The following is a 24,857-nucleotide window of genomic DNA, read 5'->3' as shown; positions in this document are numbered from 1 at the left end:
GCAAGTTGTAATCTTTTTGCTGGTGGAGGGTCTTGTCTCAGTGTTGATGGCTGACAACCGATCAGGCTGGTGATTGCTGAAGACTGGGGTGGCTGTGGCAATTTCTTAAAACAACAATGGAGTTTGCTGCATCAATTGATTCTTCACTTGCACACTTCAAGGCCATTTAGGATTATCAATTGGCCTAATTTCAATATTGTTGTGTCTCACAGAATAGACAGGCCTGAGAAATGGGAAATTGATGGAGAATGGCTGGTTGGTGGAGCAATCAGAACACACACACAACATTTATCAATTAAGTTTGCTTTCTTATATGGGTGCAATTCATGGCACTCCAAAACAATAAAATTCTTCTTTCACAACATGACTAATGTGGAAATGTGTTTAATAGGATTGTACATGTATAGCTTATATGTGATTGCATGCCATCTTGTGGAGAGGGGAGAAAGAGGAGGGGGAAATTTTAGAACTTAGTTTTATAAAAGTGAATGCTGAAAACTAAAAATAAATATTTTTTTTAAAAAATAGCAATATCAAATATCACTGACCACTGATCACCATAACAGATATAACAGTAATGGAAAAGTTTGCAATATTGTGAGAATTACCAAAATGTGAAACAGATATGATGTAAGTACGTACTATTGGAAAAATGGTGCTGATTGACTTGCTTGGTGAAGGTTTGCCACAAACCCTCAATATGTAAAAAATCAAACAAACAAAAAAGCCCATGATATCTGCAAAATGCAACAAAGCAAAAGGCAATAAAATAAGGTATGCCTATAACTCATAAGGAGGAACTACTTTAGAAAGAAAATGATTCATTTAGGTCATCAAGGACATATTAAGAGCCACTATGCATGTGACACTATGAAAAGTTCTGAGGACACAAATACAAAATAGAACAATGGTCCCTGTCCTAAAAGAGCTTTAGGTTTAGGCATCCAGAGACTGAAGTAAAAATGTCCAGGAGGCACTTGAAAATATGGAAATGGAAACTGAGAGAAAGATAAGAGCAATAGATAAAATGTGGAGAGTTTTTCCACATAGAAGTGACAGTTGAAAATGTGAGAATAAATGAGTTCTTTAAGACTGAGATCCTAAAGAGAGAAGAACAGAGAACAAAAGAATGAACCTGTGAAAGACTGTGAAATGCCAACATTGTCATGGCAGGAGGACAAGAGAGGTGAATAAAAGAAACAAAGAGGGCACAGTTAGAAGAGGAAAATCTGTATGTAGTGTACAATAGGATGGAAACCAAAGGCTGGAAGGCTTTAAAGAAAGAAGTGGTTGTTGGTACCAGAAGCTATACAGAGGTCAAAAAGGATGAATGAGAAGGATCCTTTAGAGCTGGTGCATAGAAGGCCATAGAAGACTAGTTTCCATACTTTCAATAGAGCACTGAGCTGGATACCAGATTGCAACAGGTGAAGGAGGGAAGTGGCAGCAGTAGTGAGGAAACAGACATTTCTAAACGCAACTAGAGTTCTAACTACTCATTCAAGAAATTTAGTTATGATACCATGGTGACAAATGAATCTTCTTTAATTAGGAAGAAACAAAAATGGTTGAAAATCCATTCCCACTAAGTAAGTATAACTTTTAAAGCACATTGTAAAATGGTATTGCAAATAACCACGAGTGCTGATTCAAATAGCCTCATGTTCGTAGGACATAAGAGCAGAATATGACCAAGTTGAGATTCAATCTAGCATATTAGTCTTAAAGGATTTTTTTTTGCTCATAGATAGATCTTTAAGATGTTTTCTACTGAAACTTTTCTCAAATATTACTCACAGAAATGGAAAAATACAGTTGCCTAACCAAGGTTTTCTGCAGAAATGTTAATGCAAATTGCTGTGGAAGCTTGAGAGTGATTTTAAAGTGGCCATCAGCGGGCAACTGCTGTCAGGTTGTCTTTAATGAAGCTTTTAACCTCTGATACTTTGAAGCAAAATATACTTTGAAGCAAGTAACTTAATGTGGGTCCTTCCTCTGGATACTTTGTTATAGTCTGATCAAGCCCTTGTACTTGTAAAGTGTTGTAAAAACACTTTAGCTTTTTGTGTTTTTATGTTCCCATGGATTACATCAGTCCATGATACAGAGTGGGTTCCTTGTTGCATTGAGTACTTCTATTTCAGTAGTAATAAAAGAATGAATGGATGCATATTTGAAAGATATCCATTTATCAGAGTAGCACTTTAAAAACAACAAATTATGTCCCAATGGTCCAAAAAAATTAGACAAATACAAGAAATATATTCATTGGGAATTAAAATCTACAATGCTATTATTTCAAAATCAGTAGTTTACTATTAAGATTTATGAGTTTTCCCTAATGCTAGTGGATATCACTAACTCTAAAGTTTTGATTTAAAAAAAAAAGACAAACTATCACTACAAAAATACCATGTGTCACATTTCTTATATTTCATTTCAAAGGCTATTTCTCATGATCAGATTATAACAAGGAATGTTACTACTACTTAAAGCAAAGAAAGACCTTTTGTCATAACCTTTCTGGTTTAATAAAACACTTACCAGTGTAGTAAAGATATAATGATAATACTCAGTCATCATTCCCATAGCTAATGCCTAAGAGAGAAACAAAAATTTAATTATTGAAAGGTCACACAATATGTAAGTGTGTGGCTTATGGCAAGTAAGAACAAAACAGTTAATTCAACTGGAATTCAATCTACTGTATTTGAGTTACACTAAAATCAAGTCAAGCAAATCATTTCTCAGCAGTTAAAAGAGATTAGTAACTATTAAAGGAATTCATGAACCAGATATTCTGATAGAAAAGTTACTATTAGAATGTGGGGTGTTTTAAGTCTATAACTTTACCTATTAATGAAGGCATTATGATGCCACTCAATCCCAGAAATCAGAATGTCTTAGTTCATTGTATTTTAATGTTTTCCTTTAAAAAAAAAAACCTAAATGAAGCACTTCATTTCATTTTGAAAAGTAATAATACACAATTTTTAAAAAGTGCCACAAAAACAAAGGAGTCCTCATGTTAAGCCATCCAAAATTTCCTTAGCAGTAATGATGCAGATCTAAATTCATTATAATTATTCAAAAAGTACAGATAATTAAAAATAATGTCTCCACTTTTCTTAATTGCAAAATAGTGAACCGTTATGTTTTAATTCCACATTCTTAAAGTTCTCATGAATTAGTTGAAGTATCCACAATAAGAGGAAACTATGTCTTTTCCTCATTCTGCAAATTCCTTATAAATACTTATCCCCAAAGGTATTCATTTTAGCTGGTAACGATTATTAAATTCAGTTTTGCATATAAGGAAGACATCATGAAATGGAAACAGGTGCTTTCACAAGGGACTGGTTTATTTCTGCAAGATCATTTTCTCTCTATTCTCATCTGCTGATCAGTTTCCACAGTACTATTGCCAAACACAATTTACTTTATGATGACTGGAAGAGCAAGAGGACACTATTTTCCCATTAACTAATGAGAAGAGATAAAGCCTATGCTTTGACTATGTGAGGTTTGGGAGAAGGAATATTTAGAGGGATTCTAGATAGGAAGTGAAAGCATTTTGTGAATGGAGTAGAGGGAAATGTTTTACAGGGCCTAATGAAAAATGGTGCTGTGAGAAGGGAGGAGGAAAGACATTTATGTGCCAAGAATCTACTGATTCTATGACTAAATCTCCAGGAAACAATTCTAGTATTGATAGTGAGTATAAATTAGTTGAGTTGTGCAAATGTTTTGCTTTTCAACCATTAGAGCAAAATTAACAAGATCAGGTGTTTAGGGCTGCATGTTTGACTGGATATATAGTATATAACTACCAAAACTGTTGGGAATAAACCTCAAATGATGACAATTAGTTGGTGCTAAAATCTATGTATATAAGCTAACTTTACATAAGGTTGTACTGGAGACTACTCTCTTAGTATAACAGGGCAAGAACATTTAGGTAACTTCATAAAAGGTTCTACATTAAATTAAGGATGCAAGAGGAAAAAATTCTTGCAAATGTAGACATTTGTATCAGAGAATTTCTGGGAATTATCATACCTAAGTAAATAAGAGAGCAAGAATTGACTATTTGGTTAGTGTGAAAGGGAGAAAAAATGGCAGAAAATCTTGATTTAAATCTTCACTGAAAGAATGCAGGATAGGTAAAAGGTGACTGATGCAGTAAGAGATTCAAGGGTACCATTATCTCAGAGTATCATCATCTCAGGTACTTTTTTCCAAGTATGAATAATATTGATAAAATAAATATTGGGGTTTTTCATTTGCATATTCAAATTCATATTCATAGGACCCTGGGCAAGTCATTTAACTTCAAAGCTTTTCAGAAAATAGCCTAGGAATTTTCTAGAATATATTAGTTGGGTTATGATCTATGTTGGTGAAGGGATTTACTACATCAGGAGTATTTTAAGTGAATGAAACCACAGATCATTTGTGTTTCACATATATTCATAACATCAATTGAATAAAGTGAAAGCTAGGCTTAAGTTGAGAAACAAGACAAACACTCACAAGGTAATCATATCATGACCTTTTTTTTTCTTTTTTTTTGCCCCCTGAGTATATTGAAGAGAAACAAACCGGACCAGCCTGCAGTTTATAGAAATCTGTACAAAACAATGGGTCCTGCAACAACTAGAAAATTATGGGGATAAGGATTTGAACTGTGATTTCAATGATATATCGAATTCCTGATGAGGAAATCCCATTTAACAATGTAGGTCAGCATCTTCTCTGCAACTTATAGACTGAGAGAGTTGCCTAGATCCCTAAGAGGTTGCCTAGCATCATGCAGGCAGGATATATCAGAGGTGGAACACGATTTTTAATATAAAAGGGGAATTCAACATACTGGCCTGATTGACCAACAGATAGCAGACCCTGAAAGGTTCAGTCATAAGGACAACCTCCATCCCTGGCTGACCAAGTTATTCAAAATATCTGTAAGCCACAGGAAAGTGGAAGGAACAAGCCTAGAACTGCTAGCAGGGCACCAGCTCATCTTCCCCTTATCCCTTGACCCTTTTCACTATTCTAGATGGTACAGTAGCTCATCACCACAAAAATGAGTGGGAATTTCTCGGTCTAATACTATGTGGTCAATTATGGAATAGCATGTTACCCTGTCTTAAGGTTAACTACTTTAGGTCACATGGAATGAATTACCACAGATAAAGCAAGTAAGATTACTCCTCCTGAGGATAAGTAACAAACAAAGGGCCAAGAAGTTTGGTTCTTAGGGTCTAGGATAGTGTTTGAGAAGTCTATAGGACATTTGGGACTGAGGCCAAAGTTTAACTTAACATTTTCTGAATCAGGAGAGACTTTGTGGAGACAGTCCTTATGCTATCTACCTGAGGGTTCCATAGTCCTTTTGTTCCATGTGTATGGACTTCTACTGCCTTTAATCTGAAAAAGCTCAGCCTTCCCTGGTTGGTCATCCTTGCAGTCAATCTTCTCTGCCCATACAACTAAGGCTCAAAGAAGTTAAGTAAATAGTACAAAGCCACACAGGCACTAAGTGGCCAAGCTGGGATTCAAATCCAGGTCCAATGACTCAAAATAAAGTGTTCCTTCTGAGATATCATGCAACCTCTCACAAAGGTGACTTGATATCCTTTTGGGTGCTGTGGTCTCCTCAAGGCTGGTTAAGGACCTTCATACATAATCTTCAATTATCAAATTCAATAAAGTCAATGTTTGATCTTAAAAGAGAATATTTCATTGGCCAAAAATCTTAATACAGAATGAACAGGGAGGGACATAGATAACTGAAACTTCCAGCCTCACAGAAGAAGTTCCCATCTTTATGTCTCTGGGAATCCTCAGAGCCAAGAAAATAAGCACTGATATACTTTACTGTATGCCAATAGCTAAGAAGATGCCCTTAATTGATTCTAAAGAATTATCCATTAATGCTACATTCTAAAAGGATTGGAAAAATAATACGAAAAAGTAATATCAGAAATGGAAAGGGGGCACAGAAAGAAGGCCACTATTGTACTAGATATTACAAAATATCTTTCGACTTTACCATACTATTTTGCATATACATACATGACTATATACAATTTTGCAAATATATACATACATTATATATAGATAGATAAATCAAGTTTAACATACATGTAGATATACCTATCTATACACTCATATCTATCAATAGATATTTATTAATATATTGTTTTTTTTCAAAAAAGTCAATCAAGAATGGGTTATGTGGCTTTGTACCTCAGTTCTCTTGTCTGTAAAATAAAGAGGTAAACCGAGAACATGGGTGCTTAACTCATAATAGTGATTTGGTATCAGGACAACTCACCCTCATCAGAGCCTCTATAAAAATTATGCAAATACCTTCTTAGAGCAGATTGTTGCTACATAGGTGTTAGTGTGGTATAGTGGTTAGAATGCTGGATTTGGAATCAGAAGACCTGGATTTGAATACCACCTCTCTTTAATACCAACATGTCCCTGAATGATAATTAAATTAAGAAGCATTTATTAAGTATATACTCTTTACTAAATATCTAATTCTAAGGGCAAGTCAGTGAATTTCTCTGAGCTTCAGTTTTCTGATCTGTAAAATGAGGGCATTGGACTAGAATTACCTTTAAGATCTCTTCTAGTGCTAAATCTGATTTTATGACTTTGTTCATGTACAACATATAGTGCATAATAACTACTCTTCCACGATACCTGCTTCCCTAGAGAAAAACAGAGCCCTCTCAGAGCATGCCATGTATATTTACAAACAATGTTATAGCTTTTAAAAAGTATACTGATTAACATTTAGAAATTCTACCAATATTTAAAATGTTATATAAAGGAAAATTAAATGGGCAGAAATTATCATATCATCTATTATAAAAATATCTCAAATTGATCAGACTGATTTTTCTGTCTTACTAGGGAAAACAACTCTTGGCCATTTGAAAGTGAAACCACCCTTCAACTCCAAAATTTAATTTATTAAATATAATTGAACCTTGCCATTTAATCAAGTCAGCGATTACCTGTTTCAGAATGCCTGCTGCCATTTCATGACTGCAGTCAAAGATTACATGAAACTCCTTGCCTCTTTTCATCTCCTTTAGTAAAGGTTTTGCATCCTTTGTGTCAGCAGGCAACTGACGTATTTTCAAACGCAAATTGTACCTTGATGGAGCTTTGATGAGCTCTTGCAAACGAATGAGGCCTTTAATGAGAAAAAGGAGAAAAGAATATTATAGAAACAATGATAAAGGGTAGTTCTGATTAAGACATACTCTTTTTTTTGTGCCCATGAATTTACATGCAATGATATTATGGCCATAATCCAATACTGCAACAATATTATAGTTATAACACATCATAACCCATATTATCATACTATGACTGTGGCTTGTCATACTCAATAGATGCAAGTTTTTAATTTTTGTTGTTACAATTTTTTCTTTCATATTAATTAACGGGAATAAATCCGATTTTTGAATTACTTTCAGTGACATGAACTGATCTATTTGTTATATTGTCCTAAAATTATTATATCAATTTTCTAAGTATGGTCTTTTAAAAAAATTAAATTAATACTATCCCAGACTAATTGTTCATTATTGTTTCTGGATAATCTGTCAGATTTCAACACAGTTTAAACTATTTACAACACTGGAACATCTACATACATAAAGGCAATGAGTTCATTTTGTTTAATTCTTTAAATCCTTATTTCTTTATAACTAATACCAAAGACATAAGAAATAGAATAGTGCAAAGGGGAAATAGAATAAATCCAATCATATTGCTCCTTAACATCAAGTTTGGCATTTTTTTATTCTAATAGTTTCTGCACAGAATTCTAAATATACAATTTTTAGTTTACATTGGTATGATATTCTACAATATAATGCACAAATTACTAATCTGTGAGTGACCAATATTAACATCACATTATTTAATTCATTTTAAGAATTACAGAATAAAATCAGATCTTCTTTAATATATAAGTTCATCTGTTAGAACGATGATATGTAAAATTCTTAGTAATACAGGAAATCTAATGTTCACAATTTAATAATAATAAATTTTAGAACTTCATAAACTTTTCAAAACAAATACTAAATTATGTAGTAATATTATATATAAAATCAAGTGCATTATTTTTTAATGTTTGTATTATCAAGGAAATAGGTAGACTAATTTTCAAAATGTGAGGGTATAAAAGACAGTGCTTTGCCCTATTCCATTAAATATTTTTATTGGTGAAATGTATGAAAATATTGACAGTATGCTTATCAAATTTATAAATGATACAAAGCTGTTAAAGATATGTTGAAAGATAATATTGGAATCCAAAAAAGATATTGACAGGTTAGAACAAAGACAAAGTTAAACATGATGAAAATTAATAGGAATAAATATCAAAGCCTGTATTCATGTTCAAAAACACAACTGCATAAGTAGCAAATATCAAGACAAGGACTGACATGAGAAAAGAAGATGAGTTTTTCATGGGTGGCAATCTTAAAATGAGTCAGCAATAGTGAACCAAAAGCTAATGAATTAAGAGAAATACCAGCAGGCTATCACAATAGTCTGGGCATGAAGTGATGGGTGTCTATACCAAGGTGGTGGCAGAATTACAGGAAAGAAAGCATGGAGACATGGAAAAGATTTTACCAAAGTAAAAATAAAAGCTAGGTGGTATAGTGGACGGAGTCCAGGGCCCAAAGTCAGGAAGACTTATCTCTTGAGTTCAAATTTGGCCTCAGATATATACCAGCTGTGTGACCTTGGGCAAGTCACTTAACTCCATTTTCCTCAGATTTCTTAAATGTAAAATGACCTGGAGAAAGAAATAGCAAACCACTACAGAATCTCTGCCAAGAAAACCCCAAACAGGAGCAAGAAGAGTGAGGTACAACTGTAATGACTAAATAACTACAACAAAAATCGAAAGGCCTTGGCAATATACTGAATGTTGGAATATATTTCAGTCTTATGAATTAACATATGCAATGAGTATAGATTTAAGTATTGAGTTATACAAAGGTATATTTAATTTGTGGAACATGTTTAAACAGCTTTTTTTTCCCCTAAAAATAGAGCAAAGAATTAGGCATCTTACAAATTCAAAATGTTTCCATTGGTAAGGTAAGAACTATGTCCTTTGCTTCTCTGAAGCTCTAGATCCATGACTAAATGATATACATGTAGCTGTAAGAGAAAGTATTTTATAAAGAAACGAAGTGTAGAGGTTATTGGATCATAGATTTGGAGATTAAGGTATTTTAGCAGTCATCTTATCTATTTTACAAGTGGGTAAACTGAAGTCCAGATAAATTTCTCATATATATATATATACATATGGTATATTGGCATTATTAATATAGAGGTAGATTTGTCACTTGATATCTATGTAATACTTAGACAAATTGCTCAATATCTCTAGGACGCAGTCACCAAGTCTGTAAAATTAGTGCTACACTAGGCAACCTCTGAGGACTCTTCTAGTTCTAAATCTATAATCCTATGATACTGGTTATTATCATTATAATTATTATTATTTTGCACAATATCTGTAAAATGTACCAAAGAGACATTTTGTCCATCCTGCAATTTTGCTTAGTACTCATCCTGGTCATGTGCAATATGTATTCAGTTTCCTCATTAATCAATAAACATTTATTAAGTGGCTTCTATATGTCAGACACTGTGCTAAGTGCTAGAGATACAAAAATAAGCAAAAGACAGGCCCTGCCTTTAAGAATTTACAATTTATTGAGAGAGACAATATGCAAACAAATATATACAAAGCAAACTATTTATAGGATAAATAGGAAATAATTAGGAGAGGGAGGAATTAGGAAAACAAATAGAGTTGTAGAAGGCTTCCAGTAGAAGGTGGGATTTTAGTTGGGACTTAAAGGAAGCCAGGGAGAGCAGTAGTAAGATGGATGGGAAAAAGCAGTTCAAGGATGAAGAGCAGCCAGAAAAAAAGTCTGTAGAGATACAGGGTGTCTTGTACATGGAACAGTCAAGAGGTCCATATCACTGGATCAAAGAGTACATGTTGAGGAATAAGATGTAAGAAGGGAGCTAGGAAAGGAGGGAGCTAGGTTAACAAGGGCTTTGAATGCCAAACAGGATTTTGTATTTGATCCTAGAGGCAATAGGGACTCACTGGAGTTCACTGAACTGGAGGATGGTGGGATCGGGTTGATGTGATCAGACCTGTGCTTTAGGAAAAATCACTTTGGTGGCTAAGGGGAAGTTGGATTGGAGTGAGGAGAAACTTGAAGCAGGTGGACTCAACAGCAGGCTACAGCAGTAATCCAAGTATGAGGTGAGGAGGGCCTCCACCAGAGTAGTGGCAATGTCATAAAAGACAAGAGCATGTATTCAAGAGATGTTGCAAAAGTGAAATTGGAAGATCTTGGCAACAGATTGATATGGAAGAGGGGGTCAGAGACAGTGAGGAGTCCAAGATGACACCTAGGTTTTGAGTCTGAGAGTATGAGGGTAGTGTTGCCTTCTATAATAATAAAGAAGGTAGGGGAGAGAGGAGGGATTTGGGGGGAAGGATAAAAGACAACGAGCTCTGTTTTGGACATAAGTTAAAGAGGTCTACTGGACATCGAATTCTAGAAGTCTGCAAAAAACAGACTGAGATGCTAGAAGTCAGCAGAGAGTTCATGGAAGAATAGATACATTTGAGAATCATCAACAAAAAGATGGTAATTAAATCCATGGGAGTTAATGGGGTCACCAAGTCAAGAAGTATAGAGGGAGAAGAGGACCCAGGACAGAACACTGAGAAATACTATGGTCAGAGGGTATGATCTGGAATAAGATCTAGCAAAGGATACAGAGAAGGTGTGGTCAAATAAGTAGGAGGAAAACCAAGAGAAAACCTAGGGAAAAGAGAATATCAAGGAGGAGAGAATGATCAACAGTGTCAAAGGTTGCAGAAAGGTCAAGGAGAATGAGGATTGCGATTTGGCCACTGGATATGGCAACTAAGATCATTAGTAACTTTGGAGAAAATAGTTTCAGTAGAAAGATAAGATCAGAACCAGTATTATAAGGAGTTAAAAAGAAAATGAGAGGAGAGAAAGTGGAAGTACTTATTGCAGATGACCTTTTTGAGTAGTTTAGTTACAAAAGACAGGAGAGACACAGGATGATAGTTCACATCCATAGAAGGGTCAAGTGGGGTTTTTTCAGGATGGATGAGAGATGGGCATGTTTATGAGCAGTAGTAAATGAGCCAATAGAAAGGAAGGAATTGAAAATAAGTGAAAGAGTGGGGATGATGGAGGGGCAAACTGTTGGAGGAGAGGTGAATGGAATGGGATCAACTGAATAAGTATGATGGGTTAGTCTTGGTGAAGACAAAGGCCACTTTATCATATGAGAAAAGAGGGAAAGAGGAGAGAATGGTAGATGGCATCTGAGTGATGGGAGATGAAGGAAAGTGAGGAAAAGAGAGTTCTTAGCAAAGGGCCTCAATTTTTTCAGTAAGATATGAGGTAAGGGTCTCAACTGTGGGAGTGGGGGAAGAGGAGCCATGGGAAGTTTGAGAAGGGATAAAAAGGTTTGGAAAAGCCAACATGGGGAGTAGGATAGTGAGTTGATAAGGGACATATAGTAGGATTGTCTAAATGCAGTGAGAGCTCACTTGAATTTTTTCAACATATATTTATTACAGTAAATCAAATCAGAACTCGTGCATGATTTTCTCCATCTTCATTCAATAGCACATGTGTAGGAGTAAATGTGATGAATGGTGGGAGTGATCCAAGGCTGAAGCTTGGCTGGGTGTAATCAGTGTTGTAATAAAGGGGTCAGGCATTCAAGAGAAAAGAACAGTGTGGAGATGAATTGGTTCACCAAAGGGTCAAGATGGGGAAAAGAGGAGAGTGACTAGTGCAGGAGGAAAGGCCTGGGAGAAGACTGAGGAGTACAGGGATTGGGGGTCATAGTACAGAAAAAGAGAAAGGTTTTCTAAGAGAAGTCAGAGGGAGAGGTTAAGAAGCCAATACATTATGGTCAGATAAGAGGATTTCAGAATTCTTGAAAATGGTATATTTATCATTAATAAAATAAGGGGATTAGACTAGAGTGGGAGTTCTTAACTTGGGGTCTGTGAACTTAAAAGATAGATACATGATAGATAGATAGACAGATAGATAAAGAGATAGAGAGATAGAGAGATAGAGAGATGATAGATAAATAGATAGATAGACTGATAGATAACTATACTTCAGTATGATTTGCTTTTGGTGTAATCCTACATAAAAATAATGTTTGAGAAGGGGTTCCTGAGCTTCACCAGTCTATCTAAGAAGTCCATGACACAATAAAAAGTTAACCACTGTACAAAGAGGATCATTTAAATTCCTCCAGTTCTTTTATATTCTAAGCTTAAAATAATTTTTGATAGATATTTAAGTGCTTATATGAAGTACACTGGGGAGATAGAAAGAAGATCCCCTCCCCTACAAATGCATGCAGAAGGCAGCTAGATATATAAATATATAAATGATTATAGCCTTAATCGTAACACTTAAGTTATCAACTGGGATAAGAGGAATTGAGTCCAAATTATGGGGCCCTCACAAAAGGTCCTATTTATGTTATTTAATTTTAATTCCAAGAGGAGATGATATTTAGTAAGTTTTATTATTCAAAACAAAATGTATGAATTGTCCTCTTTATTTGTCAGTAAAAGGAAGAGATCATAAAAATGTTGTTAAATGGTTTCTAATCTCACTCTCTTGCTCAGCCTCCTTTGAATAAGCAATTAGGTTGGTTTACACGATCTACTTTAGGTTGATTGAGGCTACAACACCAGATAATTTGAATTTTCATTAACTCAGTTAAGAGTAACCATAGCTTACCACAGCTACAACTATTAAGTACAATGAAACGAGAACAGTAATAGCAAATTTCCCTAAATAAAGTTGAAGGTGTTAGGAAAACTTTTGACTCAATACTTTTAGTTATTGAACTGTGCCATTTCTGCCTGTTGCTAAATGAATGAATATATAAATGAATGGATTAATGAATAAAAGAATGAAAAAAGCATTTGTTGCATGCTTACTCTATGCTTTGCACATACTAAAAGGAAATTAGAGACATTCTCTGCTTTCAAGAAGCTCACATTCTAATGTGAAAAACAATATATAAGTTTCAGCTCACAAGTCAGACCCTGTGGTTCTTTGGATACATCAGCAAAGCTGATGGGAATATATATCCTTATAATCTCCACTGATAAAATAGTATCTTTTTTTTATTTTGAATGATTCACAACTAAAAGAACTTTGACGTTGAGAGCTTCCTTTTTTGAGTCTTCAGTAGCTGCAGTTGCTGAGAAGGCAGATGGCATATCTAAAGGAGCTGCTTCTTAGAATGATGTCCATGAGGGTTGGAAGCAGGATGGTAGTCTAAGGGGGTGGGGAGGACATCCCTGAAGTTCTTGGGCTTAGATGCCCATCAGTGTCAGTTGGACAGTGGTTAGTAGCAAGGAAGGTGGACACCTTCTCCACAGGGATTGCTTCCCTCAGTGACGGCTTTGGCAGCAGACTGGAAACAGGGCTGGTGGTCTAGGAGACACTGCTTTTCCCAGGGCTCTTAGATGCAAGGTCTTTAAATGTGTCCATTGCAGTCTGAGGGGAAATGGTGGCTGAGATGGTGGCAGTGCTTTGACTTTCCTAGCACAAGGCACCTCAGAATGACCTTCTGGCTCCAAAAACATCTGTGAGTATACAAGGTACACTTGTAGGACTAGTTACGCAGTGGAAGTACGCAGAACTGGGATAAGAGGAACTGATTACAAATCTTGCTTCTTCTCAGCCTTACTTGTATAACTACGAAGTTTTGCTGTCAGCTTAACTCCTCTCACATTCCATTCCTGATACCTCCAGAGTTCAGCTTTTTCATCCTCTTCTCTTGTTCTACTCTTCTGCCAATTTCTTTCTGCGGATTCTTTTTGGGCTTTTAAACCTCAAACCAGTGACTTGTCTGTAACTTACAATGTGATACTCAACAATTCTACATTTCTGCCAGGATGACCCCAGTACTCTTTTTATGATCTTTCCATAGTCTGCAATTATTTTACATATAATTTTCAACTGTAACCTTCAAAACTCTATAAAGAATCACATTCAAACAAGCTGATGGAGAACAATGCCTGGAAGCTATCATCAATTTAGTCATTGTTCTGTCTTCAAACGGATGCTCTCATTATACTTACCTGAAGAAAAACTTCACGTATGATCCACAATTCTTTGTGTTTACCCTCTGGAAGATCTCACCCTCTAGCAACATCATGTAATTATTGCTTTGACCAGCACCAGGTGTTCCCTCAGTTCAAACAAATTTGGACAAGTACCCATGTTCCAGTCATGAAGCCCTATTATGTGTCAAACTTTCATTGTTGATGTTACCCCTCATTGTCAGGGCTACAGCTCACTTAAGTATTGAGATCTCCCCACACTGCCTCAGGTCCCTCCACTAGGGCCAGGGCCCCAGCATGTGTGTCCTTGCTTGCAAGTCATTTCCCACACTTAGAAATTAAATTTCTGTTTGATTCCTGATTCTCCTGTCTCTAGCCTGCGCTGTTTGGCTCCTGCCATCCACAGGTTAGAGATCAGTTCAGTACAGTTGATATACATCCTTTTTGACATTGATGTGACATATTTTAATTTGCTCAGCCTTCTGGGGAATAATATTGAAAAACTGAAAAAACCTGCTAGAAGGAGTTGCCACCTCATATTTGAGAATCCAGAGTTTCTTGTCTTCATTCATTCAGCCATGCATGCATGCATTCATTCAGTCAACAAACATGGTTGGGCTCATGTGATGATGAAGACATTATTTTATGGGCATACTTCAACTGCCTCAAACTTTATAAGAAAATGTTCTTTATTAGAATTTCCTGCCATGGAGAAAAAAACTCACCAAATAAGAACAAATTCAATAGCATTCATATTATTAGTTTTGCCAGGAATGGATAAAACACATATATATGTACCTGTCTGATTAGGAATAACGCTACTTCAAATATTTCCATCTTGATTTGAGGGAAGGAAGGATTATGAAACCATCCACATAAAGAAACTTGAAGCACAGTTGTTCAACTCTGGCTTTGAATCACCTCTGTATATGGTACTCAAATTCTGTCCTCACTCACCTGATATCTCATTTTTCATATTACGTTACTGGCTCCTCTTGCTACATGCAGGTTACACAATGACTGGCAGTCATTACCTAATACCAAGATACTCTCTTTTGGGATTCCATAGTTAAGGAAACTTGAAAACTGAAAGAGGTTTTATAAGAAAGCCACAAAGAATAACAGTTTAAATATATGGCTTGAGAAAAAGTTAAAGGAATTGAAATACTGAAATAATTTGTTTTATTACAATAGCTAAGATTTATATAACACTTTAATATACCAGGTACTATGCTAAGTGCTTAAAAATTATTTCCTCATTTTATCCTCACACCAACCCTGGAAGATAGATACTATTATTATCCTTATCTTATTGATGAGGAAATTGAGACAGACAGAAGTTGAGTGACTTGCCCAGGGTCACACAGCTAGGAGGTGCTTAAGGCTGTATTTGAGGTCTATATATCAGGTCTACCCAACCCCCGGTCCAGATACCTATCCACTGGGCTACCTAGTTGCCCTTTCAATTATTGAAGATTAATCATATGTGATATAGAAGATTATAACAAGCTATTCTCAAACTCCAAAGGAATATATGCTTTAGTCATGTTAGAAAGATTTGATTATATCTTAATTACTATTTAATTATGATAGTATTGAGGATCTTTTCCCTCTTAGAACCCTCCAGAACCTCCCCCCAAATGAACCCCAAATGCTGGGCTCTATGAATGCCACATTAACACAGTTAACACAGACTTCATATAGACACAGGAATATATATCCCTTGTGAAATCAAAAGCTAAATACAAGAAGAATTTCATTTTAGGCATCCTTTAAAATGATGTCTTATTTTTGTTATTTCATTGATCTTTTCTTTTTATATCACCTTCATTTTCCAAAATGTTCATCTTCCTCCCCATACCCTTCTCTTTTTAAAAGAAAATCAGTTCAACAAAACTGAAAAAAATCTTATTTAAAGATGAATTACAACCTATAATTTCTATAACCAAGGTAGCAATTGTGAAGGAAAAACAGAGACAAGATATTTTGGAGAGAATTAAGAGTTGGTTTCCTCTGAAATTTTATGAAGTCAAATAAATATAATTCATGATCCAACTCAATTAAAGAAACATATATTAAGTACCTTTTCTCTGTGCCAGGTCACTGAGAATTTAAGATAAAATCGGAAACCAAACTATGTTAACACTGTTCTAGCTGACATAATTTACTGGATGGCAAAGTTGAATTACAACTCCCTCATATAATCTTTTAATTAAAATATCATTTTTCCTAGTGACATTATTTAATGTAATGATAATAAAAGGCAAACAATTTGCACAGCTGGACTCCTGAAGATCCCTAATGAAGAATACCACCAAATTGCAATGACTTCTTTAATCTTTAGTTGAGTGCCATTTTGTTTCTTCTCGTGACTTCACTCAGGGTAAATAATTTTTGCACCTTTTATTGGCCGTTCCTTCTATTAGTAGCAGAGGTGAAGCTTTATCTTATGTTTGCAGGGACAGAGGCCTGAGCTGCTCTTTTTAGAAGTTGCCATCAATTTAGCTTTTAAGGGAAATCCAGAAGGAGTTGTTTGAGCACACTCCAGCTGGCATCCTTTTCCAAAGAGATCAATCACACCATCTATTCAGCATGTTTAGTCTCCCCTAGCCTTAGGATGGCAGTCCCAGCTTTCCTCTCAGACCCAGGTATCTATCTAGGCAGCCTTACAAATGATGGCTTTGCCACCTGGCTTAATCATCAGGCCTATTTATCATTCCTGTTAATGCTGTCTTTGAGCAGCTGAGACAGATCTGACAAAAATTCATTCACTATACAATAAGCTGTACACAAAATGTTCCCCCTAGGATTTGATATTTTCTCTTTTTTTACTTGAAATATGATTATACTCATTGAGAGGCCTGAAGTTCAGTAATTCACAAGGGTATTTTAATATAAGTACTTTATTTTTGCTACATGAAATATTTTAATGGTATCCAAACACTCCATTTGCACAAGTTAAAGATGTTTTAATATTTGCTACTATTTTTTAAAGGAGATGAATTACCAGTTGAAAAGTACAATAGAGTAAAATTATTCCCACCTATGGGAGGTGTAGAGAATGAGGAGAAAAGGTGTGCATGGAAGGCTGAACAAGTTCAAATTCACTAAAACTAACCACCTTCCTCCTGAATTGTGCTTACTATTTTAACTTTTGAGGGGATTGGAGGTGAGGAGAGAAGCAAGCATACAATAAGAAGACCTAATTAGGGAAGGATCAAGAAAAGTGGGAAAAGATTAAAGAAAAGTTAGTGGGATACTCTGAAATGCTTTTTGTTTGTTTATTTTTACCATTTCAGAAATGGAAAAACAGAACAAAACTTGCCCAAACAACAACTGGAGGGTAATTTCCCAATATTCTCCGATCTAATAACAATGCCATATCAAGACTAACATTGACTATTTGTTCAACAGTCTAAATTCAAGAAGCCAAGAGGGAAAAGTGGAGTGGGGGGGGGGGGGGTAGGGGAAGTTTCTGTGTCACAGAATCCTATTGCCTTAGCCTGACAGCTAGGCCTCACATTTAAACATGCTATAGATTGATATAGTAAAATCTCAGTCACTCATGTTACAAATTGGTAGTAAGGAACATCTCTAATAAAGCTCAAAGAATTAAGAGTATTGATCATTTTAAATTCAAATTAATATAATACATTTCAGATATTATGTACCAAGCTGGGGAAACCCTTAACAGTAACAACCAGGGTATGTGGTCACATGACAAAAGAGAAGTCTCCCAGGATCTCATTTTCCACAATATTAGAGACTGGGAAAATCATTAAGAGAAATTCTCTAGACTATTTTTTTCTCAAAATCAAGCCAAAGCACTGTGATACCACTAGATGAGGATTCTTGTTCATAAGACATGTTCTTTTAAACCTGGAAGCTTAACTAACACTATATCATTCCCTTATCAGGAATATAAACTTATTTTATAATATCCATTATAACTCTATTCACCAAGTTAAATAATTCAGCTATGGGGAGATTACTCTGTGGCTAACTCATTTTGGTGACACAATGGAATTCTTTTGAAAATTAGATTCAAGGGCAGCCAAGATGGCAGAGTAGAAACAGAGACTTGCTAGAGCTCTCCCCCTAGGCCCAGTCAAATACCTGTAAAAAATGACACTAAACAAATCCTGGAGGGGCAAAACCCGCAGAACAATAGAGTGAAGCAAATCTCCAGCCCAAGATAGCCTAGAAGGTCAAAAGGAAGTGTTCATCACACCACACTAGGAGCAGAGCCCAGTCCAGTGTAAATTGTCAGACCTGTGTGAGAGAGTAGAGTGATGCAGCTCCAGGGCAGCAGAGGGGGTGGAAAAGCCCTAGAAGGCAACAGCAACAGGAGCAGAGGCAGCTACTCTTTCTGGAGCTCTAGGCCCATAAACTGAGGTGCAATCAAGTGGCTGACAATACATGCTCCACCCCAACTGGAAGCAGAGAACTACCTTGACAAAGAAATCAAAAGTCAAGTAAATCGCTTCAAACATGAGCAAAAATCAGAAAAAGAATGGGGTTACTTTGGTGACAGGGAAGACAAAATATATAAACAGAAGAAAACAATGAAGTCAAAGCTCCTACATCCAAAGCCTCCAAGAAAAATATGTATTGGTCTCAGGCCATAGAAGGACTCAAAAAGGATTTTGAAAATCAAGTAAAAGAAGTAAAACAAAAATTGAGAAGAGAAATGAGAGTGATGTAAGAAAATCATGAAAAATGAGTCAACTGCTTGCTAAAGCAGGCACAAAAAAATGCTGAAGAAAATAATACCTTAAAAAATAGACTAATTCAAATGGCAAAAGAGATCCAAAAAGCCAATGGGGAGAAAAATGCCTCAAAAAGCAGAATTGGCCAGAAGGAAAAAGAGGTTCAAAAGCTCACTGAAGAAAATAATTTCTTAAACATTAGAATGAAGTAGATAGAAGCTAATGACTTCCTGAAAAATACAAGAAACTATATAAGATAAAACCAAAGGAATGAAAAAATAGCAGGAAATATCTCACTGGAAAAACAACTGACCTGGAAAATAGATCCAGGAGAGACAATTTAAAAATTATTGGACTACCTGGAAGCCATGGTCAGAAAAAAAGAGCCTAGATATCATCTTTCAAGAAAATAGCAAGGAAAACTGCCCTGACATTCTAGAATCAGAGGGTAAAACAGATATTGAAAGAATCCACTGATCACCTCCTGAAAGAGATCCCAAAAGGACAATTCATAGGAATATTGTAGCCAAATTCCAGAGTGCCCAGGTCAAGGAGAAAATATTGCAAGCAGCTAGAAAGAAACAATTTGAGATCTAGCACCTTCTACATTTAGAGATCAGAAGGCTTGGAATATGATATTCCAGCAGTCAAAGGAGATAGGATTAAAACCAAGAATCACCTACCCAGCAAAACTGAGTATAACATTTCACAAGAAAAAAAAAATGGTCATTCAATGAAATAGAGGACTTTCAAGCATTCTTGATGAAAAGATCAGTGCTGAATAAAAAATTTGACTTTCAAACACAAGAATCAAGAGAAGTATGAAAAGGTAAAAAGGAAAGAGAAATCATAAGTGACTTACTAAAGTGGAACTGTTTACATTCCTACATGGAAAGTTAATATTTGTAACTCTTGAGTCTTTTCTCAGTATTAGGGTAGTAAGAGGGATTATATACATATAGGCAGAGAACAAAGTGTGAGTTGAATATAAAGGGATGATATATAAAAAAAATAAAACTTAGGGGTGAGAAAGGAATATATTGAGAGAAGGAGAAAGGGAGAAATAGAATGGAATAAATTATCTCTCACATAAAAGAGACAAGAAAAATCCTTTTCAATGGAGGGGAAGAGAGGGAAGTTGAGAGGGAAAGAATGAACCTACTCTCATTGAATTTGGCTTAAGGAGGGAATAACATGCACATTCAATTTGGTAGAAAAATCTATCTTACACTACAGGAAAGTAGGGAGTAAGAGATAATCAGGGGTGCAGTAGAAGATGATAGATGAGAGGGCAAATGGGAGGAGGGGGTAATTACAAGTAAATACTTTTGAGGAGGGACAGGGTCAAAAAGAGAAATGAATAAATGTGGGGCAGGATAGGATGTAGGATAATATAGTTAGTCTTTCACATCATGACTGTTATGGAAGTGTTTTGCATGACTACACATGTATAACCTATATCAAATTGCTTGCCTTCTCAATGGGGATGGGTAGGGAGAAAAGAAGGGAGAGAAATTGGAACTTAAAGTTCTAAAAACAAATGTTAAAAATTGTTTTTACATGCAACTGGGAAATCAGACATACAGGCAACATGGTATAAAAATCTATCTTGTCTTACAAGAAAATAGAGGGGAAGGGGATGAGAGAAAGGAGGGGTGTGACAGAAGGGAAAGCAAATTGGGGAAAGGAGTAATCAATGCATGATCTCTTGGGGTGGTGGAGGAGAGAGATGGGGACAAAATTTGGAACTCAAATTTCGGAACTTGTGGAAGTGAATGTTGAAAACTAAAAATTAATTAAAAAAAGAAAATTAGATTCAATTCAATTAAGCAGGCATTTACTGAATACTTACTACATGTAAGGCACTGTGCTAGGTGCTAGGGTTACAATGGGAAAAAAAGTTTCTCTTATTTGAAAAACTGAGGGGGTTGATCTCTATGTTCCATCCATTTTTAAATCTATTATTCTATAATTACTGATGAAAGAAGTTTACTTTTTACTAAGGGAAATAAACCTTAAATTTAAAAGTAAAGAAAAGGTAATTTGAAAAAGGGGAAGAAACTAACAGCTAAGGAGATCAAGAAGTGATGTAATTTTCATTTACACATACATTTTATGCACAATGCAGGGAAATAAGTCAGTTAACAAGCACATTTATTAAGCTAGGAACAAAGCACTGCATTAAATGCTGGGGACACAAACAAAGTGGAAAACATGCTTCCTGAAGTCAAAGAGCTCAAAGAGTAAATAACTGAGAGAGAGAGGGAGAGAGAAAGAGAGAGGGAGGGGGGGGGAGGGAGAGAGAGAGAGGGAGAGAGGGAGAGAAGGAGGGAGAGAGGGAGAGAGGGAGAAAGACAAATAGTAGGAGAAAAAGAGAGAGAGAGAGAGGGAAGGAGAGGGAGAGAAAGAGAGAACTGATGATACAAATGGGAGGCAATTTGTGGGTGGAGGGGAGAAGATCAGTTGAGGAAGGTGGAATTTAAGTTGAGTCTCAAAGAAAGCAAGGAAAGCTAAGAATCAAAGGGGAGAAGGGAGAATATTCCAGGGAGGGACAAGCAGTGGCATGGAATTAGGAGATGGATTTGGAACATGAAATATTACATATAAGGAACTGCAGGAAGGCCAGTGTTGCTAGATCATAAGAGTGTGCAAAGGGGAGTAAAATGAAAGAAGACTGGTAAGACAGGAAAAAGCCACATTACAAAGAACTTTAAAAACCAAATACAGACTTTTATATTTGATCCTACATGCAATAGAGACACGGGATTTTATTGAGTAGAGAGGGTGATATGGCCCAACCAGCACTTTGGGAAAATAAGTTTGGCATATGAGTAAAAGATAGATTAGGGGGAGGAGCAACCAGGCACAAAGACTAACCAGAAGTCTAGGAATGAGGCCATGAGGATCTGCCTGGACTAGGGTGGTGGCTCTATGGTAAAAAGAAAAGAATGTATTAGAAGAGATGTTATGAAAGTAGGAAAAAATAAGACTTAAGAAAGATTCTATTTATGAAATAAATGCGAAAGAGGAGATAAGGATGACACAAAAGTTGAGAGCATAAGTAAGAAAGAAAATGGCAGTATCTTCACTACTAATGATAAAATAAAGGAGAAGTGTTGGGCAAGAGGTAGAGACAATGAGATCTATTTCATTCATATCAAGTTTGATATGCCTACAAGACATCCAGTTTGAGATGTACAAAAGGCAGTTGGTGATAACATGACTAGACTTCATAAGAGAGATTAGAGCTGTATATTTAAATCACAATCATTTGCATAAAAAATAAGAAATAAAAAAATAAAATGAGATTGCCAAATGCGGTATTACAGAGAAAGAAGAGAGCTGAGGAAAACACTTGGAAAACACCAATGGTTATGAAGTGTGATCAGGACGAAAATCCAGAAAAGACCATTGAAAAAGAATAGTCAAAGAACTAAGAGGAGACTTAGGAGTATCCTGAGGGTGGAATATCCAACAGGAAAGAATGATTAGTATTGTCAGAGGCTGAAGATAGGTCAAGAAGGATGATCTTCTGAGACAAAATTAAGTGAGAAATCATAAGAGTAGGTCAAAAGGAAGTCCCTGGAGAGCTGAGCTTCACTACAGGAGAAAGAGGCAGGGAAGACAGTATGAAGAAAAAAAGGAATCATCAAATAGTACTACAGCATTGAAGTCAATTTAATGTCAGCAAGATTGCTTCAAATGAGTGACAGGTCAAGTTCCTTGGAGCAGTGGGGAATAAAAGAGGGGGAATAAATCAGAAACAATCTGAAAACTAAGGAAACATGGTGTGAAGGAAAAGGGAGAACTTCTAGTCTGCAAAAGGTAAAACAAGAAATGAGTACCTTTTTCTCAAGCCTAATTATTTTAGGAATAAAGCCCAAGCATTTTCTTCAATTCTCTCCCCAGCTCCACCCCCCATGGTCCCCCACCACTTAGAATCTTCTTATGACTTGGCAATCACAGATAATCTTTACAACCCAGACTCTACTAGGACTATCTTAAGGACATAACCCTTCAGGATCTTAAATAATGCTTAAAATTAAAGTATTAGATGATTAAAAATCTATTTTCTGAATAAATACCATCTTTGCCCTTAGGAACTCTTGCTCAAGTGAGCAAGAATATTAGTTTGTCTTTCAAACAATATTATGGTCATCTTTAAATCTCACTTATTTGCTATCTGAAGCACAATGCTTCAATCATTGGAGACAATCTCTGCTATAGAAAGTATCACAGAATTTTATTTATAAGTGGAAAAGATGTTAAGGATTATCTGGTATAATCCTCATGTTTTATGGATGAGAGATGTTAAGTGATTGGCCCAGGGTTATACAACAGGCAAGTGGTGGAACTAAAATTTGAACCCAAGTCACCTGATTCCAAAGTCTATTTTTTTTTTAATTTGATGCTGAACTAGAGATTCAGCACTTGTGGGAAAACTTGCATAGAACAGTTGATATCTGAAAGAGACATCTTAATATATATATTAACCATTCCTGTATGGTTAGGGAATCAAAAAGCAAAATAGGGCATATAAACTTAGCCTTTTAGAAATGCTTTCACTGAGGCATTACTGCCCACATACCTTCTGCCTTTGTAGAGGGTTTATATGAGATATATCCATTCAAAAACCATCTCTATATCTTTTATAAAACTGTATTTGAAAAGACTGTCCCCTGTTACTCTATATCCTTTTTTACAAGGCTCCACATGATAAATCCCTGCTCAAGTTTAATTCCAAGGAAAGAATTTATTCTGCAGATGAATTTATGGATTTTATCTGGTCATAAAACAAAAACTATATAATCCAGTGTTTTTCCATGTTTACCCCATTTGACAGAAACATTATATCTGGATTCACTGTTCAAATACTATAATCTGCTCAATTCAGGTACCCTTCAATAGAAATTTATCATCTATTGTGTTCAAATATGTTAGATGCCTCAAAGCCTTTCAGAAACAGGCAGGACGTAAATCACAAACAAATAAATAATAAAATGGAGGGAGTGATGTAAAGGATTCAGGAGGGGAAATAAAAAGACTACAGAATTTTTTCTAGAACAACTTCTATTCTAGAGGCAAGAGAAAATTATTCCGTCTACTTTTTTTTTTTTTACTTCATAGCATAATGTCCCCCAGTTACTTTCAGATTCATCTTCTCCATTGGACTTTCTTCTGCTTAAAGTGAGAAGCCCAATTTAAAGCTACTTTTCTATCTCCCTATTGAACTCTATCCCCTTGGAAAGCCTGAGAGTAAATCAACCAATCAACAATTATTTATTAAGCATTTATAATGCCACCTGGGCATACAAAATCAAAAAATGAAACAGACCCTATTCTCAAAGAGCTTACATTGTTCATGAGGAGAAGGAAGGGAAGAGAGTAGAGATAGGGAAAGGAAAGACAGCATGTATATAATATGGGCATATAAAACAGATCCTCTGGAACTACTACCTCAACTGTCATTAGCACTGATGTATTAAATCCTCAGATGACAGCTGATTACTGCTCCTCCATGGCTCTAGGGGTAAACCTGAAGGATTAGTGTTTTTATTGGTTGGTTGGTGGTTGTCTTTCGTTTTCAAAGAGGGCCAAAATGACATCACCATGATAAAGTAAAGTTTCAGTGTGTCTGACTGTGGCTGATCAGACCAATACGAGCTCGGAATACTCTACCATAGGTTGGGCACAGATAGTTCATATGAATTTTGGGGGTAGGAACTCCAAATTTGCACATCCTACATTTACTTTGTGCTGTCTCAATTCTGCTTTGCTCATAGAGCACAACACCCTTTCTAATGTGGGCATGCCATGCTGAGCAGTCCTGTGCCAGTGTCTCCCATGTTGCAAAGTCAAATCCAAAGTTCCCAGTCAATGTGCTTTCCCATTCATTATCAGCCAGCAGGACT

The 24,857-nt window shown here is 35.8% G+C and overlaps 1 protein-coding gene across 1 annotated transcript in view; it reads right to left on the bottom strand.

The window, feature by feature from the left end:
- GRIK2 (glutamate ionotropic receptor kainate type subunit 2) overlaps positions 1-24,857 on the bottom strand; it is a 791,214-nt gene that overhangs the window by 452,201 nt on the left and 314,156 nt on the right. The window contains exons 5-6 of the mRNA XM_072642936.1: positions 7,035-7,216; positions 2,545-2,598 (exon numbers count right to left, since the gene is read on the bottom strand). Coding sequence (XP_072499037.1) covers positions 2,545-2,598; positions 7,035-7,216 — 236 coding nt within the window. The remainder of the gene's footprint in view (positions 1-2,544; positions 2,599-7,034; positions 7,217-24,857) is intronic.

Source organism: Notamacropus eugenii, chromosome 2 (assembly GCF_028372415.1).
Source record: "Notamacropus eugenii isolate mMacEug1 chromosome 2, mMacEug1.pri_v2, whole genome shotgun sequence".
NCBI classification, from domain to species: Eukaryota; Metazoa; Chordata; class Mammalia; order Diprotodontia; family Macropodidae; genus Notamacropus; species Notamacropus eugenii.
Note: the sequence above shows the minus strand (reverse complement) of the source record. Positions and strands in the feature narration are given on the sequence as shown.